The following is an 18,499-nucleotide window of genomic DNA, read 5'->3' as shown; positions in this document are numbered from 1 at the left end:
TGATCGCTAATTATGTCGTTTGTCGCTGCATGTTAATGAGTTGGGCGGTATTTAGAGTTGGCATTATATCAGCTTTTCACCGCAGGATTATTGTGGCAAAGAAAAATTCCCGATAACGACACCAAAGCTGCAGAAAATTAGAATGACAGTGAAAATAATTAGGCTATCAGTAAATATCATATTTTAACTTTGATGCATGTGTGTTTTATCGCTCTGTGGCAAAAAATACACTCAGAATACGAGTGTGGGAAGGTGAAGAAGGAGTCTGCAATCAGGGAATCACGCAAAAACTTACATACCCATCTAATTGCTCTTTTGTATGCTATCATAGGTGTGTTAGAAACATTCTCAAATGTCACAGCGGATGGAGCCGCGTTCACAGAGCAAGGCTTTCGTACATTTCTTGCAACCATGTCGACTTCACAGGCGTCCGTCTACACGTATATGGATGTGATTAAGTGCGTGTTTTTAAAAAATGGATACATTTTGAGTGAATTTTGACTTCCTTTGGTGTAATTCCGTGCTTTGAATGAACACGCGGGCTCCTGTGTAGGTGCATGTGTTACCAAGGATTGTCTGGGACTTTCCTCAGGTCACACCTGAGATGGAAAAGTTACCTAAGTCTCTCCAGTGACGGCTCACATGAGTGATAGAGTGATCTGAGTGGACTATGCGCCTTCTTTTGTACAGCTCAGTGTAAGTCACAGAACAGCAAGCGACTCATTTATGAGAATTTGAAGCCAGACAGAGCTTCTTAAAGACTGATTTGAGTTCATCTGTTAGCAACAAGTTATGATTGTGTTTACACAGCTCTGATTTGCAGAACGTTTAGCACCGACACTTAGTGCCAGTGCAGACAGCTTACTGTGACATTTAAATCTGTCGAGATCGGGACTTTAGATCCGCTCTGGGGTTTTCAGTTTTTGGACTTTTTAATCCATCCCCCAACTCCAACCAAGAAACTTTCTTCACTGTCTTTAATTATCGTGTGCTCTGGTTTGCTGAGGTGCACAAAAAGAGAAAAATAAGAATCTCATCCGTCTATCTCATTGGAGATATTTAGCTCTGCAAATGCTGAGTTATAAAATCATCTGAGGTTGTCACGGTGATGGACCATTGCGAGCTCGTCGGTGATTGGACTGAAGAGGATGCAGATCATTTTGGTCACTGTGCATCGTGTTGCTTTTGTAAGCGATATAAAAAAAGACTTCAAATGTTATTGTGAGTTTCTAGTCTTATTTCTTTAGATAATGATCTCTTGCTCCACCTACACTGGCTTGTATTTATCTGTGCCGCCATGAGTATGAGCTCTTTGAAGTATTTAAGCTGTGATGCATGTTTTTTTTTAACAAAATCTATATTAAAATGTGGCACGTTAGCAACATCCTGCACAAATACGCTTTACAGAAGAAGGTAAGTTGAGGCTTCAGAGTTTCTCCGAGTCGCTCTCGGCCACCTGCTTCAGCCCATGTGTGGACTGGTTTTTTTCACGTGCCAGTTTTGGTGGATACGGAGCATTTCAGAGTCGAGCTGTTCAGCAGTTCACGCCACGCGCTGTAAAACTGTAACCTATGCAAAGCAGTTTATCTGTAGAGTGAGCACACTTCCTCTAAACAGGTCAGTTCTGTGACCTTGTTCTGTTTTACAGGGAGGGAGATATTTGCATAATTGCCCTTCCTTCACATGTGGACACACGCTCACACAAAAACACCCATGCACAGATATGATCACACCCACACACGCATGCTCGATCACATGGTTTCAGCTACGCGTCGTTGCACGGCCTAATGGAGGTCATCCTGCAAGCAGCAACTGTTTTTGCACCATCAGCAGTGGTGAAAAAGTAGGACTTTAAGTTATGCCTGTTTGTGCGTGTGAGAAAGAGAGAGAGATGACCATTATGGGAACTGTACAGCGTCTTAGCCTCATGTTGTACAGGGAGGGACGTTCACAGGAAGAAACATATACCTGCTTTCATATCAGACACTTCCTCATCCTCAGGAGTAAGAGTAGGTGCATCGGATGTAGAGATAGAGAAGAAAGGCCGTGTCGACCGCAGCTGATAAGGCCAAGTTGTGTTGTAGATCATTTCCTATTACTTCATGTGTCTTATATTGATTTCGGCATGTAAGCTGCACGACTTTCTGTGGGCATTAAACACTTTTTACCCCATAAAATCTCTTTATGGGGTAAGTATCTGATTTTTCAAACGCTTTGTACCCCAGGCGTTCAAAGACTGAGCCTGATTTGAAAAGCACATAATCTGCATTCAGTTCTGCCTCGAATAGCTTCTTCATTGTCTCACATGCACTTTTGACAGCTCATTTGCAACACGAGCACCTGTGACATCTGCACAGGGTCACCTCTGTACTGGCGGATACCTCGTCTTCATCGGATGTGTAGAGATGTTCACGCAGTCCTGCGTGCAGCCTCTGCTGCCTGTGGTTCAGATGCAACGCCAAGTTCCTCTCAAACACCATGTTAGCATCAGCCAGCGTCGTCTAAGATAAGTCAGCTGGGCCCCGAGTACTCATACGGTAAATTCATAAATGATCATTTCTCATTTCGATGATGGTTGTCACATCATCCCGTGGCCTATGTAAACTGGTGTAGATCACAGACTGTATATAAAAGATGGCTGTAGCTAGCGTGACATTGTCCGCTGGTTCTGGACGCCTTTTTTTGGAAGTTCCAGAGTTATCTGGCTTTGTTGTTTGGGTAGCAAGTTTTGTTGGCAGCCAGTCGGAAACTTCATTTTATGTTTGATAGATAGCGTGAATGATGCTGATCCGGTGGCATGCTCCCGGTCCACATTTTTTCCTGCTGAGACATTTCTTAAACCTTCTTTCTGTTTGTCAAACCTGTTGGACAACACTGCACAGCCGATATTCCCGTCAGAGCATTTTCTGTAGCAAAGTTTATAATAATAATGGATTGGATTTATATAGCGCTTTTCAAGTGCTTTACAATGCCACTATTCATTCACACACTGGTGGAAGCAAGCTACGGTTGTAGCCACAGCTGCCCTGGGGCAGACTGACAGAAGCGAGGCTGCCATATCGCGCCATCGGCCCCTCTGGCCATCACCAGTAGGGTGGGTAAAGGGTAAAGTATCTTGCCCAAGGTCACAACGACCAGGACAGAGAGCCCGGGGATCGAACTGGCGACCTTCCGGCTTCCCAACCCCCTGAGCCACGGTCGCCCCAAGTGTGTATCCGAGTGTTTTATGTTATGAGCAGATTTCATTGAATGAAGAACTCATTTTCGTTTTGAGATGAGGAAGTGCCTAGCTTCTAAATTGGCTGCATGCCCTCGTGTGTATAAATAACTTCCTTACAGGCAACAAGAAAGAGAAGATATTTACTAAGAAGCTACTGTCGCTGCCGCTGTTGTTATATTTGCATGTTAAGTCATTCACAGACGTTAGATTGTGAGACTTTGTGCTGTAAGATGATCACTTAAGAAGCTGAACAGAGGGAGTGTTGAGGGGTTCATTCAATGAAATCGCTGAAAGCAAAATCACCGCACACACGCGTCACAATTACACGTAAAACCTTAAAAGCACTGCATTTTTGTGCGTCACTGTTCTGGGTAGCCTCGCTGCGTGCTCGTCACCGAACACGCCGGATACTGAACTTTTAAACTTTTCACTTCGCCTATTCTCTAAAAGCTGTTGGGTATGAAGTGGTTGAGTATGGCGTCAGGGGCTAAATGAGCAGCAGTGAGGTGAATTGGTGTGGTGTAAGTGAGGGCGATGTCAGGAAGATGAGCTGGAGTATTATCTCCACAAAACCGAAGAATGAATGGCAGCCTCATGTAATGCTGAGCGTGTGCACATACATTACACGATATTACACGTGTGATATGTTGCTTCAGCCTGAAGATGCTATTTTCATATGTTTGCGTGTGTGCAGTTACAGGTTTACGATGCGGCTGCTTTGAAGCTCGGAGTCGCAGCTTGTTGTGGGCATCGTGCTGTCGTTGGGATGTCCCGGCTTTTCAATTAAGAACAGGAACTGTATACAAAGGATAGACACAGCTGATGGTTTTTAGAGTCCACATGTTGAAGCCTCAGTGGGAGCATTTTGGCTGCTGAGGTTTTCATGTTGACTCAAATACCTGGAGTGCAAAGTCTTTAGCTAAAGGTAGCATATTTTGGTTAGCATCACTGCATGGCTGCATAGGTGGAGACACGTCCCGTATAATCAGCACTAAGTAACATGTTCCATGCTAAAAACTAAAGAAGTTTTGTTAGTAATGATCTAATTTCATAATTAAAATGTTCTAAAAGGCACTTAAAACACAGTTTAAAGGACTCCAATTAGCAGGCACAGACCATTCCCCAAACTCCAGTATCCAGATGGATGTTATAAATACATAAATATGCTCTTTAATGCTGTAAATTTGGCTTTCTAAGATGGGAGCATGTGGGGGGGACACTCTTGTGCCACCATCACCAGTTTGTTGGAGACACAGACTGGTCCATACCTGAGCTTACAGTAGCTGCTTTCACAGGTCCTGTTATAAGCAGACATGAAAGCATGCTTCATGTCCTCAAAACTCTTTAAAGGATCCGATTTAAGACGAACTAAATTTCAGCTCCAGCTGTTAAAGCCAGTAGACTTAAGCTAATCCAAAAGTTACTTAAATTGCAAACTCATTGTCATCGCTGCCAACGCTTAGGACCAAGAAGCTGAAGCTGATGTTGATGCAGTTAGCTTTATAAGTATTTAGCCTTAAACATCATCTCATAAATAAAGATGATGATGATAAACCAACATGCTGATGGCCTGATGGAAAGCTAGGATCATCACGTGGTTTAAATAAAGCCTGGCAGTTAGCTGGAAGAGCATGAAAATCAGCAGCAGTCATCATCTGGAGATCTGCACAGTGGAAGAGTTTGTGGTGATGTAGCGGATGTTTTTTGTTTTCAGTAATGTGAGTGTTTATGAAGTTCTGTTATATATATATATACACACACATTATTTTTTTTATATATGTGACTTGTTTAGTGGAAAAATCCTTTGAAGTGCGATACCACTCGCTGTGGTCACGTGACTGTGACTTCTTCAGGTTTCATTCAACACTTTTAGTTTCAGAAATAGACGCCTGTCAGTCGCAAACGGCGAATTTTCTCTTATTAAAGCTCTCTTTGGAGACATTTTCTATAATTTTACTCACTCCTTCACTTTCCACCAGCCTCTCTTTGTCTTTACTGTCCTGTTTGTAGTATGAGCCTAAAGGTTGAGTGAAACCTAACATTTCTGAAAGTCTCTTATTTTTCAAAATGTGAGCAACTGTTGACATTTAAGTTTATCACCTCTAATGGCGTAACCTTTATTTTATCACCTTTGTTGACTCATCCACGTTTAGGGCACGAATATGATGATAGGAGTGTGGATTAGATGTTGAATGACGCAGTAATTCAGCTTTTTCCTCCAGAAGTTGACAAAAGTGTAATCACTGTCAGCAAGTGACATTTTGGTGAAATAAGTGTCAGCACTGTGTGATGAGCAAACTCCTATTTGTTTAATTTAAAAAGCAGCTCATATTTCCTCCCTGGTCATTCACGCCCCTCTGCAGTGACTCCGTGACCCACCGGTGGGCCCTGCCCCTCAGTTTGAGATGCCTTGACATAGCCCTGGATGGATGTGACGTGTCTTTACTGACCACTCTCGGTGCTGAGGTGTTCTGAGCATTGTTAAGTATAAAAACAAACCCTCTTTGAGTGCAGATATGATCTGATGTGCTGGTTTTACTCTTAGGTGGTCACTTCCTTTCAGCGTTTGTTCTCACACTCGATCGTGGGGACTTTAAAGCTGCTCGTGAAATTCAAATCATTTTCCTCTGTAGCTGGTGACTAAAAACTATTTCCTTCCCGTGCATTTAAGTTAAAAATCAGTCTTCTGTTGCAGTGATGTTTCCTGCACAGCGGAGGAGAAACTTTGCTGAGACTTGGTTTTCTCTGGCTTGGGAAGTGACTCAAAGTTAACTGAGCTGGCTGCAGGTTTGCACCTCATCATGTCAGGATCTTCCTCCTCTTACAGTAAAAACCCCGAGTCTCCTTATCTGATGTGGCTTGTGCTACTAAGCTGCACTTTAGGGTTGCTATTCAACATCTTGCAACTCTAGTTTCATGCTCATAGCCTCACAGAAGCTGCGGGAAGCTGCGGGCTGCACCTGGTGTGTGTGCAACCTCAGGCACAAAAAGAAGAAGTGAGACAAACGAGCAGCAGACTACATACAAAATCTGCCTGCAGAGCCGAGTTAACTGTGTCAGAAACAGTGTGGTTTTGTCTGTGTGTGTGTGTCGGTGTGTGTGTGTGTGTGTCGGTGTCGGTGTGTGCTTTACAATGAAATGTGCTTGAATTTTTGGTTGGCTTGGATTTATCTTTAACCCCAAAAAGAGGAAGAGAGATCATTTTTATGATGCTGAGAAATTCAGACAAATTATGCCAAATACCTGCATGCACACGTGTGTGTGTGTGTGTGTGTGTGTGTGTGTGTGTGTGTGTGTGTGTGTGTGTGTGTGTGTTTGGCTTATTTGATAACTGACCAACATCAAAATAAGATGATAAATGATCAGCTTCAGGCTTTCTTGTGTTTCTCGTGTCTGAACGTTGAGCTTGCTGCCATGCTGGAAGAAGAAGAGGATATTTTCAGGAGACTGAAGTATTGCAAAAGTCCTTTCTGACGTAATCTGGAGGCATCATTTTATTCTGAAAAAGACTTAGAAATGCACATTCCCCCACAATGACTCACAGCATCTGCAGTGAGTCACGGAACAAAGTTCAAAATGCTGCTGCTTGTCTAGAAGAACCAAAATACACTTTAAGTCTTTTTACACTCATGAACTGACGGATGCATCAGGGACGGTGTGTTGGCCGACATGCAGACTGGAGGATCAGGGGATCGAACCATAGACCGTCTGAGGAGTCGAGAACACGATCGACCTTAAGTTAGAACAAATCTCCACATTCCGTATATTTCAAACACACCTTTATCCCGTACCTGGACACATTATTCAAAAACTGTGAAAACCCCTATGCAGATGATTTGTTTCCCTGAAGTTCTTCTACTGTTGATTTTATAGTCTGTCTGGGATTAAATTTATTCAGATTAGAGATAACCTCTGAGTTTTTAAGAGCTTCGCCAATCAGACTGTATCAAAATGTTTAGGTCGAGGCATAAATAACCACGAGGTTACGCTAAATTTAAAGAAATTATCAAAAGGGACTAAAGCAGCTCAAATATTCAAGTCTCAAGACTGAGCTTGAGCTCCGACCGTACACACAGGTGTGCGTTTTAGCTCGTGTGCTTTTTGACTGCCCTCGTTTCTGGCTGGTGTTTGCGTTTCAGCTCCGTCCCTCCTCCACCCTTCCTTTTTCCATCCCTCGCAATGATCTGTGTGACGTTTTGCGTCGAGGAGCCGGTAGTCGTTGTATGCCCTGCTGAGAGAAAGTGAGAGGGAGGAGGCCGCCTACGCTCAAAGTCTTTGGCATGTGCGCCAACGCACTACGGACGCTGCGGCGTTGGTCCTGCCTCGTCAGCCATGTTTGCTCTATTATCGCTGCTCAAAATCGACCATTAGCTCAACACAGCGGGTCAAAATGATTCGCAGGCCGTCGTGCAAAAATCCCGAGTTTAGCTTTAGCATCTTCTCTGACCGCTTCTCAGAACTGCCAGGTGTGTTTTTTAGTTTTAAGAATGAGATGCGGACACATCCATCCGGTCTGTGGAGAGGAAGCACGGAGAGATGAGACTGACAGAGATTTCTTATCTTTAGCCGTAAGACAGAGTATGACTAATAATATGTTTAATAACCAGTGTAGGTGTTTATATATTTATTTATGTCTGTGCTGGGTGTTATGGGGCTGCTCAAAGTTAGATATGTTTAAGTAAGATATGGTTAAGATTACAGCTGGGTTTATATCCGGCTGCTTTCAGGGACAACAGACTTCTTGTTTCCCTTCAGCTCGTTCCTTGTCTCGAGACTGTAGGAAAGCAGAGTATGAGGATGCTTAGAGTGTCATCATCACAGAGGTCAGCGAGAGGAAACACCCCTCTGCGGCACACACTTCAAAGTGGAAATGTTTCTGTGGAAGGTCCACAGCTTCCTCTGTGTGTTTGTTTGTTTACTGCACAGGGTGTCTTTCCTCTCAGTGACCTCTGCTGTGTGTCTCTCTCACACAGTGATTGAACGGAGTTTCCATTGTCGCTGTTGTTTTTCTTGCCTCAGCTTTCAGACTCTGATTGCTTTTGTTTGACTGTACTGCTCGTGTAAGCTCAGCCGTTGTGCGATCAGACCTTTGCTTTTCTCAGTAGAGAGTTAGAAACTCTCTACTGTGAAGTGAAAGCTTTGTATTGCTCAGTTTTACCCAGAAATGCTGTGCAAGATAGTCCAAAAAGGTACCGCACAGGTACGTTTTTATCTCGTCCCTAACGATAAGAGTGACTAAACTTTCCGAGAAGCAACTCACAAATCATCATCAGACAGATACCGAAGCTCTGCACGGCCTCTTTAGGTACACAAGCAACGCAGTTTCAGTGCTGACGTTTTGGACATCGGCCCTGTGATGCACAGTGAAGGGATTTTTATGACAGTTTCATGTTAGAGACCGCAGTTGAAACAAAACAGACAAATGGCCCAGCAGAGTAAACTGAGCGTCCAGCAAAAACAGCTATCCAGCTGGAGGACGGGCCAGATTTAAGCCTATTCAAATTGAACTCATTCATTTTATTTTTTTGAAAGTAACTCTCAAACTGGACTTCCTCTGATGGCAGCTTGAGGCTTGTTCCAAACCAGTAGGGGTGCATCGATATTGAACCGTTCGATACAGTGCTTTCGGTTCGGTACGCATATGTATGAACAAAACAAAATGTTTAATTTATTTTATCAACTTTCCTTCTGATGATGCTCTGTGTTGAGCGCTCAGTGGATCTGCGCTCGACAGTGCAGCCTAGGCGGAGTAGTCGAACGCAGATTCACTGAGCGCAGGGCAAGCTAACAGACAGAAGTTAAGCTTTCATTGAACCTCCCCCACCCTCATTCAGATCTGGCGTTTGGAACTATTTTGGTTTTCATGTGACATATGACCCTGAAGGTAAGCACATCATGGACCAAAGTAAAACAGTAAGCTGGATGTGCCACGCAATGCTCAATTACATGGGTGGGAACAAGTGTGTTAGCGCAGTTAGCTTATTAACGTGTTGGCCGTCCAGCCCCACGCACGGGGCGATCCGCGGTAGCTCGTTAACGGAGATTTGCCGTGTTGTGGTGTTAACGTCATTTCAGATTAACGCTGACAGCACTAGTGGGAACACAACGAATATGACTGCACATTTACTCCGACATCATCCTAGTGCAAAGACAAGTGGAAGCAGACAAAAACAACAAGCACGCATGCTACAAACTTTACCCGAGTCATTTAGACAGCCATTAGCACATGATTCTCCTTATGGGGACCTGATATGTTTAATATGCTGCTGAGAATATAGCCCAGAAGAAGCGTATAGTAGAGCTTTTATTTTGGAAAGAGACATTTCTCTGTAATAAACTCTATTTTCCAAAGATGAGTGATTTCTCTATCAGATAGATTTATTTTCTTTATTACTTTGTTGTTTCAGCAACATTAAATTTAAAAACTGTACTTTTGAGTTAAAATATATATTTATAATTTTAATAAATGACAAATTAAAAAGGCATGAACATTTTTTTGTATCGAAAAAATATTGAACCGTGACACCAAAGTACCAAACCGAACCGAACTGTGAATTTTTTGTATCGTTGCACCCCTACAAACCAGTCAATCCCACATTAAAATATAAATCTTTACAGTAGAAATAAATGTGTCCAGGACCTGTCTGTGGTTAGTTTCCACCTTTATAGCAACTGAAGTTTTTTGTTAACCGTCCTGGAGTTAATCTGATAAGGCTTAGAGTGAGGAGCATGCAGATCTGCCAACATTACTAGCTTCCCATTGTCCGGTAGCTTCACCTGCGCTAACTGGAGTCTCTTGACTGTGTTTGCGCTCTTTTTGTCTTTTTAATTCAATTTGAATTCGGTTTTCTGGGTGCTGGAGCGTTTCCCAGCTCTCATAGGTCTGGAAGGTGGAAACACCTTGGGCAGGTCTCCAGTCTTAGTGCAGAATAACTTCTCTCAGCAATACTGTTTTTGTTTTCTTCTACATACTGGTCTGCTGTATCTGATCAGAGGCAAATGTGAACAGACCACAGGGTAACTCGTTACTCAGCTGAAGATCAGCTCAGCTGCCTGCTTTGAACCTGATGCAGGGTTTCCCAAATGTTTAGATTCATTTCTTCATGTTCAATGAAGAAAGAAGCCAGCTTGCACACTTTCTCCTCCACCTTGTAAGACAGTAGCTCATCATGCTTTGTTTTCAGAGCAGGTGGTTGGTCATCCACCTCAAAGCTTAACTCGGGACCACCCGGTTTGCGTCACAAGCCTGTTGTTGTTGCATATTGCTGAATTTCATTGACATTCTGTGGTCTCTGGTTGCTGGTGTCTTCCTGTGTGTACGCCGCTTTAGATTGCAGCTGGCGAAGAAGGTAGTGTTCTGCTCTGCAGCCCCAGCTAGCTAAGCCCAGGTTCACATGACTCCCCGGGGTCAGGCTGGACCTCTGCCTCTGATGGAACCACCAGGAGAGCAAAAGGCCTAACCTCGCCAGCTGCAGTGAAGGCGGTGGAGCTCGATGATATCGAGGACCGCCACTGCACCAACCCGACAGAAACTCAACAGTCAGGGCTGAGGCTGGCTGGTTAGCAGAGATCGAGGAGATTAACTGTTCAGAGAAACATTCTCAAGATAGTCAAGTGACCAGAAAAAAACTGCAGCTGTCATCACATGTGGCTGTGCAGCAGAAAAATGTGGAGCAAAGGTGCTGAGAGGGAGTGCAGTAAAGAAAAAACTGGAGCACGAGCCAAGGTTAGCAGAGCTGCACGAGCATCTCACATTATCACAGTCTCTTAGAATAAATGCATGAGCTCTCTTAGACAAAGCTGTGCCCGTGAAAATAAAAGTCTTTATTTATTTTTTATGCCATGAGGATGTAGGTGCTGCTCCTCGGAGCTTCACAGTTCTCCAACCGCGGCTCTGAGGAAAGATTTCGCAAGCAGCTGAAAACTACCTGTGCTCTAGTTGAACTCCAGTTTGATTAAACTTTAGTTTGTGCTTCAGTGATCTCCTAAACCGTTGTCAGTGTTTGGCCGTTGGAGGCGCGGGGGTGGGATAACAATGTCTCCGCTGTGATGCAGTGTGTTAAATTCACTGTACACAGTTTAATCTCAGCAGGTAAACTCGACACAGCGATCGTTCTTTTACCTTTTGAGTTTGTGAAAGGATGGATTTATAGGTCGGTCATGGCTAAAAAAAGGAAACCCCTTAATGCAAATGAAGTCGTCAGTTGTTTGTGACCACCCTCCCACTGCGACTACAACACCCAGACTTTCCACTGTGCCATTTCAGTATCAATCTCAGAGGCGCAGACCGCCTACCGCCAACGTTAAATTTACCTCCAACTGCAAAGTGTCGACTTCCATCGTTGTTTTTGCCGATGGCGTTAATTTTCCGACAAATTGAATTTTTGCGCCTAGCAAGGCGGAGGTGGCCGCCGTTTTGGCTTCTTGCGTTCTTCTCGTTTGATTAGCATCTTAAACATGCCTGCTCTTAAAATGCTAATGATGTTGTTCTAATGCCACGAACTGCTTTGTAAACAGTGGTTTTGTTATAACGACTCAGTAGCAAGATGAGTGTGAAGGACACGGATGACATAACGTGGCAGTTAGTGTGCTGCTAGTGTAGCGCTGTGCTCGCGGGCTGACGGAGGATGGTTGGAGGGGGTTAAACTACCGTCATTTTGACATCACTTTGTGAACACTTTGTACCTCGGACAGAGGAGTGGTTGAAAAACCCATTTGTCACCGTGTCGTTGCTTTTTGAACCTGCCTCTCTGAGGCAGCGGAGTTTTCCGTGTCACACGTGTGCAGGCTGTCATGCCCTCGCTGACCGACTACACTTATGACTGTTTCTCTTCCTCTGAGTGCAGTGAGTGTGGGCAGCTGTCACATCTCAACTTTGATGTTCAATATGTGTAAAATCATCTCTGCGCCTGTAACCACTGAAAAAAGGAAGTTACTCCTGAGTTATCTACCTGATCACCGTGTTTTTCTCCATCTTTGCTCGCCGCCGCCGCTCGTCCAGGTGAGCGTGCGCTGTGGACTTGTTTCCTTTGTTTCCTGAATAATTAAGTCTAATTAAGAAGACAACATTTGACACTCTGTACCCGTAATGATGAGTCTTCACACCTCAGTATAGATCAATAAAGACGTGGTTTGATAGTCTCCAGGTTTTACAGAGAACACCCTCGCTAACCTCTGATGCAAACCAGGTCATTTTGTTCTATAAGTGGGCCTTAAATGTGACTTCATCGGTTACTCCTCGTCAGGTTTCAGATGTCTTTTCTGTCACAGTCAGTGTCCCCTGTGGTTTTTCTATCACACCTGTTCCAGTCAGTTAATCACGCTGCTGTGATACACACTCACCTGTTTCCCTCCCACATCGCCTTGTCTCTGCACATTTCCTACTTCCTTTGCGTTACCCCTCATGGGTTTTTGTTTCCTTGTGTATTACAGCATCTGTTTGTGGATTTTTGCCTCTTGCTAAGCTCCCCCTCTGTAACTGATCTGCTGTAGGTGACCACTTTTGTGGTCCCTTTTCCTTTTTTGAAACCTTTACGGGAAAATATCTCACAGACAGGGTTAAAGGTTGTTTCTATATTCTGTATGATATATAAGAACCATCCAGCCAAAGTAGCACCTGCAGTTTTCGGTGCCTTGCTTATGTACAACTTCCCTTCACACGTATCGGGCTTGCAGCTCTGACTAGTGATTAGTCTCAACAGTTAACCCCAACGCCCCCTGATACGGGGGCAAAGGGCAGGAGATCAGTTAGGCTTGGGGCTTAAGAGGTTAATACAGTATAAATAACTCGGTGATGTTTCTAGTGCAGTTAATGCTAAAGCTTAACTGTTAACTAGTTGTGTCTGTACTAAATACAAGGATTTATTTAAGCCAAAAATGTTTCATAAGTCTTAAAGTCTCTGTTAAAATGAAGAAGATTTACAATGATAAACATGATATCTGTCTAAAATTTGGTTACCATGGAGATGACCAACATGAACAAGTTCTCCTTGTTACCATCTGGCAGACGTTACAGGAGTCTGTCTGCTCGGACTACAAGACTTAAAAACAGTTTTTACCACCAAGCCATACGACACCTCAACCACAACACTTAAACACACACAACACAGCACTCAGAAGCTGCAGCTTCACAAGTACTCTGTTTAATCTGCACTGGTCACTTCACTTTATTGTCATTGATATTTATATTTAAAGTGCAATACTGTAATTTTCTGCTGCTCATTCCTGTGCAATATCCCATCTACGCTCCCGTCATATTTCTTTTCAAGATTTTCTTATTTAATCACTAGTGTACATATATTTATATTTATAGATACATATATATTTAGTCATCTTTTCTCTTTCACCATGTCTCTCTAATATTTAGCTCCTTACTATTTTTATATTTTTATATTTTATTTTATTATATTTTCTGTATCATTTTTTTCTGTATCATGCTGCTGAGTGACTGCTGCTCGGCAAACACATTTCATTGCAATGTTGACCCTGTGCTAACTTGCATATGACAAATAAAACTGAACACCTAGTGTTGCTTTTGGTTAAAAAAAATAACAAAAACCTTTAAAACGTGAGACAGCTGTGAAACATTAATTCGTCCTCGATGCCTCGTGTTCGTTATGGAGCAGTGTCTCTGTCTCTGTCTGCTATCTGGCAGGTCTGGGATCGAGACCTGCTCAGACCAACTCAAAAATTACAGCTCTGCTGCTGCTGCTGCGAGATGATTTGCTGGCCTTCGTCTTTCCTCACCGTGTTTTTGCATTTAGCGTGTAACAGTGTTCGACCTGCTTTTGTGAGTTTATTTTTATCAGTAAGTTATTGTGAGAATGGCGTGCCCTTCCTCGCACATTTATTTTAACCTCATACTCCCACATGATCACTGAGGTCTGCTGATACTGTGTGTACCGAGGTCCTGACGTTGGTCTTTGCTATCAGGTCCTCATCAGCACTGAAGACCTTTGAGACCTTTGCTTTTACTGCTTTCGCACGAATTTCCTTCTTGGTGATTTTATTTTAATGACCAAACTACACATTCTTCACCAGTTTGTTGGTTTTAAATGTGCTTGTGAGTAAATTTCACTTGACTTTACTTGACCGTGTGAAGTCTGTGTGCGTGTGTGACTGTGACGCACAACTCAAGCTGTGAAGCGATTAAACCTCACTCAGTTTCTTTTTAGACTTCATCATTACAAGGCTAGACTTTCTGAGTGGTGCTGTTTGTCTCATGTCACATGATGTGTGCGATCACCCTCATGAGCTTTAATCGTCTCTGCCAGCCAAAGGAACAATGCGCCTAGATCGATCGCAGCGGTTGGACAAAAATAATTGTGCCGTTTTTATTTCTCGGTACGGCTTTTACCGTGTGTGAGAATGTAGCGCACAAGCTTCAACTCGGAGGAAATGTTTGTGCGTGTGAGAGCGTTTTTTATATAGTTCTTTTATAAATAAGTGCGCAAAGAGAAGTGACACCTTCTGGGATCACACTTTTAAAGGTCATCATATGTCTGTGTGTGTGTGTGTGTGTGTGTGTGTGTGTGTGTGTGTGTGTGAGTGTGTGTGAGTGTTTAATGCCACAGCTTTGTGCAGTGGGCTGTATCTTGCACTCCACTGATCTGGACAGCAAAAATGCAAATTAAGCTTCTACTGGCACACAAGAAAACAACAAAAGCAAAAGAAACCCACCAAAAGTTGAGATCTAATAAGTGACTGATGCGCTACATTATTAAAAATAAAATTATCTGTCTTTTTTATGTTTTCAGGCACGGAACAAGCAGAATGGAGAGCTGACAGCTATCAAAGTTATCAAGATGGAGCCAGGTGAGAGATTTACCTCAATCTTCAAACTATTGCTTGATTTTTATCATCTTTTAATTCTTGTGATTCTTCGTGTTCACGTTGAAGTGTGAAAGTTGAGACGACGTCGAGCTGTTACCTCAGTGTTGGCTCGAGGTCCAGTGATCTGCAGGGGGACTTAAACTTACGAACCCTTCCTTCGGCACGCTCTCCTACTGAGCTGCCCAAGTCCCACTCACACGTCTGCATCACAAGGTTTTTAATACTGGCATCAGGTGCCGACACACACAGAGGCTCTAACAGTACAAATAGGTTGAGTTTGTCATGCAACAAATAAGACAGAATTGGGATGTTTCAGCAGTCATATGAAAAACTGAGTAGACTTGCTTCATGACATTGAAGTTTGCAGACATTCATTTATGCACGGCTCTCTGAAGGCCCCACCGCAGCATTTCAGTCGCTGAGGTCTGGACTTCGACCGGAGCATTGCAGCTCAGTCTGCCACAAGCTATTATTTTGATAGTCGACTAGTCACCGATTATTTTTGCAATTAGTCACCTAATCAGATCATCATCCATTGGACGTAAAACGTACAGCTTATTGCACCAGCAGCATCTGCTCTTATATAACTATCATTAGCTTACAGCTTTAAGTGTTTAAAGTATGTGCTAACTAAAAATAAAGACAAGATGATAGTTTATTAAATTTTAATGAAATTTGCAGATTGTCTCGGTGGAGTTTAATAAACTCCTTGCTATCTAAAATATAACAGGACACCGGAGTACATTCTCGAGCCTTGAACCCCGGCTAGCTATCGAGCTAGTGGGTAACAGAGGTCTCCGAAAACGTTGGAGCGCTTTTGAAAATATGTGGTGTCTAAATCTGGGACTCTCCGCCATTTGACCTTAGAACTGAAGAAGCTTCTCGGATGAGAGGTGAAACGTCTTCTAGCAACAACGATGACCTGGATGACTGAGAACCTTCACAGACATGTGGTGTCTTGATAAACTGAGCAGATATTTGAGGTTTACACAGTTTGAAAATATGTTACACGTTTATTTTGTGACCCAGAAAGAATAATAAGAGTAATATTAAAACTAACTAGCTGCCGCCATTGTTGGAAACTGAGCTGGGCTGCGCTATGAATTCTGGGATAGGTTGGGCCACGAAGGATACACCCGACCCATCCTTCAAATCTGGGGAAATGAAGGGCGCATTTGTCGGAGTCTTCGAATTTGGACAGTCTTCGTCGTGTCGCTGTAACGTAATCGGCCTACAAATGCAGGCACAGGAGGATGCAGTTCCTGAATTTGGACACAGCTTCTTCTTCTTCGGGGTTTAACGGCAGCTGGCATCCTTGTACATGCAGTGCTGCCATCTTCTGTTTCAGTCCGTTATTACACTCTTAAATCCTACTACTTATTCCTGCGTCTTTTGTGATCTTACAAAGCTTCAAACGACACGTCGACTATTAAATCAGTCGTCGACGATTTTGACAGTCGACGTAATCGTGACTAGTCGACTAATCGTGGCAGCGCTAACTCCAGCACTTTCATTCTTTTGATTTTCAGCCGTTCTGTTGTAGATTGAGGTCGCTCTCTTGTTGTATGACCCAATTTTGGCCGGGCTTTAGCTGTCAGACAGCTACCAATACTTTGCTATAGAAAGGAGTTCACGGTTCACTGCAAGGTGACCAAGTCATGTGGGCGTAAACAAGCCCGAATCATCAGCCCTCCACCCCCGTGTTGACAGCATGAGATGTTTGTGCTGTGGTTGTTGTTCCAAACGAAATTGTTCCACAATTGTTTTGTGGTTTGTTCAGATGCCTTTTTTAAGGCTTTCTGTAAAAGACCTGGTACGTTTCAGTTTTTGCAGTTGCACTATGACAAGTTTGGACCACAGAGATGACATCAGCGTTTTAGCCATCTTTGCTGGGCTGTAGATGTTTTATGTCGTCTGTGGTCAAAGATCTTGAATTTGTTTTTAATGCAGTGCAATTACTGCGTTCAGTCATCATTGAATTTTGATTAGGGAGGTTTAATTTTACAAAATCGTTGGAGCAACAGTTGGAACAAACACATAAATCACACATACAGAGGCAGGAAACTGTTAGATTCTACCAGCGACCAAAGAAGGCAGCAGTATGATCATCCTCATTATTTTCCATCAAACGGATGGAAATCATGTCTGATTAGTCTGACCTGCAAAAATGAGACTGATTATTTAAGTGTATCAGCTTAAAAATTTAAATTTAAATGAAAAATATTGAACGAAAAACAGAGGGAAAGGATTTGCAAGAGGTTTAAAACACAGGCAAATGAAAACAGTACAAAAAGCAACATAACACACGCAGAAAACAAGTCCCTTTATTTTTTATGTTTTATATTGGTCAAAACATGATGCACCTGCAGCCAGTTTTGCACAATATAAAGGCAGATCCAGCCCCAATAGCGTGACTTATAAACCAAAATGTGCTATTAGGGCTGTGAAAATACATGAAACGTGCCCTCCGACTGCACCTCTGTTTGCGTCTAACGCGGTGGTGATGATAATAAAGACGTGTCTTCTGTGTCTCACCCCACAGAGGACGATTTTTCTATCATCCAGCAGGAAATCATCATCGTAAAGAGCTGCAAGCACCGCAACATCGTGGCATATTATGGCAGCTACATTCGGTGAGATCCCTGTTTCTCGTTCCTTCCTCCCTCCTGTTTTCTTAACCTCGGAGTTAACGCACAGGTCTTCCTTGTCTGTCTGCAGAGCTAACAAACTGTGGATCTGTATGGAGTTCTGCGGCGGAGGCTCCCTCCAGGATATCTACCACGGTGAGTCATGTGACACAAGGTCGGCCCACCAGAGCGTGATAAGATGCAAAAGTGTCTCCGACTGTCAGATAACTGATATAATCGCTGCCTGTGCGAGTGGATTGATACGGACCCAATAATCCTTTCTGTGTGGAAAAAGAGACAGAAGAGGATCTTTTTTTCCCACACCCACACTTTCATGCTTTCCAAAAAAAGAATATAAACTGTGCCAGCGTGAGACTCTCGTTCACATGTGTCAGTGATTTTCCCTTTCAGTAAATGACAGATAGCAGCCGAACAGTGAAAACTGTAAAACATCTGAGTCTTTAACCAGCAAACACAGCCACATGAACCTTTAGTTTAAAATGAAAACAGCGTGCAGAGACTCTGTCCTTCTGGGGTTTTCTCAGCTGATGATGGAAAATTGACTGGTGCTTAGAGAACCCAGCTTTACTGGGACGTTGGACCAGCAGTAGCTGGGTTTGACATCAAAAAAATGATATTGAAATTAACTGTGTTTAGTAATATTTTGTAATTCACTCTTAATGCTAAGAAGTGCCTTTCAACGCACCTTTTAGAAAACAGCTAAAGGGTCCAGAGTCTGACCCAAAGAGCAGCATGTGGACTAGATAAGCTCCGCCTCCTGAGCCACAGCCATAACTCATTCATCACAGAGGGCAGAGCA

The 18,499-nt window shown here is 43.2% G+C and overlaps 1 protein-coding gene across 1 annotated transcript in view; it reads left to right on the top strand.

Moving 5' to 3' along the window:
- The window catches only part of map4k1 (mitogen-activated protein kinase kinase kinase kinase 1), a 45,714-nt gene that overhangs the window by 1,886 nt on the left and 25,329 nt on the right, over nucleotides 1-18,499 (top strand). The window contains exons 2-4 of the mRNA XM_087851234.1: nucleotides 14,977-15,034; nucleotides 17,595-17,685; nucleotides 17,771-17,835. Of these exons, the coding sequence (XP_087707360.1) occupies nucleotides 14,977-15,034; nucleotides 17,595-17,685; nucleotides 17,771-17,835 (214 nt within the window). The remainder of the gene's footprint in view (nucleotides 1-14,976; nucleotides 15,035-17,594; nucleotides 17,686-17,770; nucleotides 17,836-18,499) is intronic.

This window comes from Neolamprologus brichardi, chromosome 14, assembly GCF_056152115.1.
Source record: "Neolamprologus brichardi isolate AB-2024 chromosome 14, ASM5615211v1, whole genome shotgun sequence".
NCBI lineage: Eukaryota > Metazoa > Chordata > Actinopteri > Cichliformes > Cichlidae > Neolamprologus > Neolamprologus brichardi.
The sequence above is the reverse complement of the archived record's forward strand: the minus strand, read 5'-3'. Positions and strand labels throughout refer to the sequence as shown.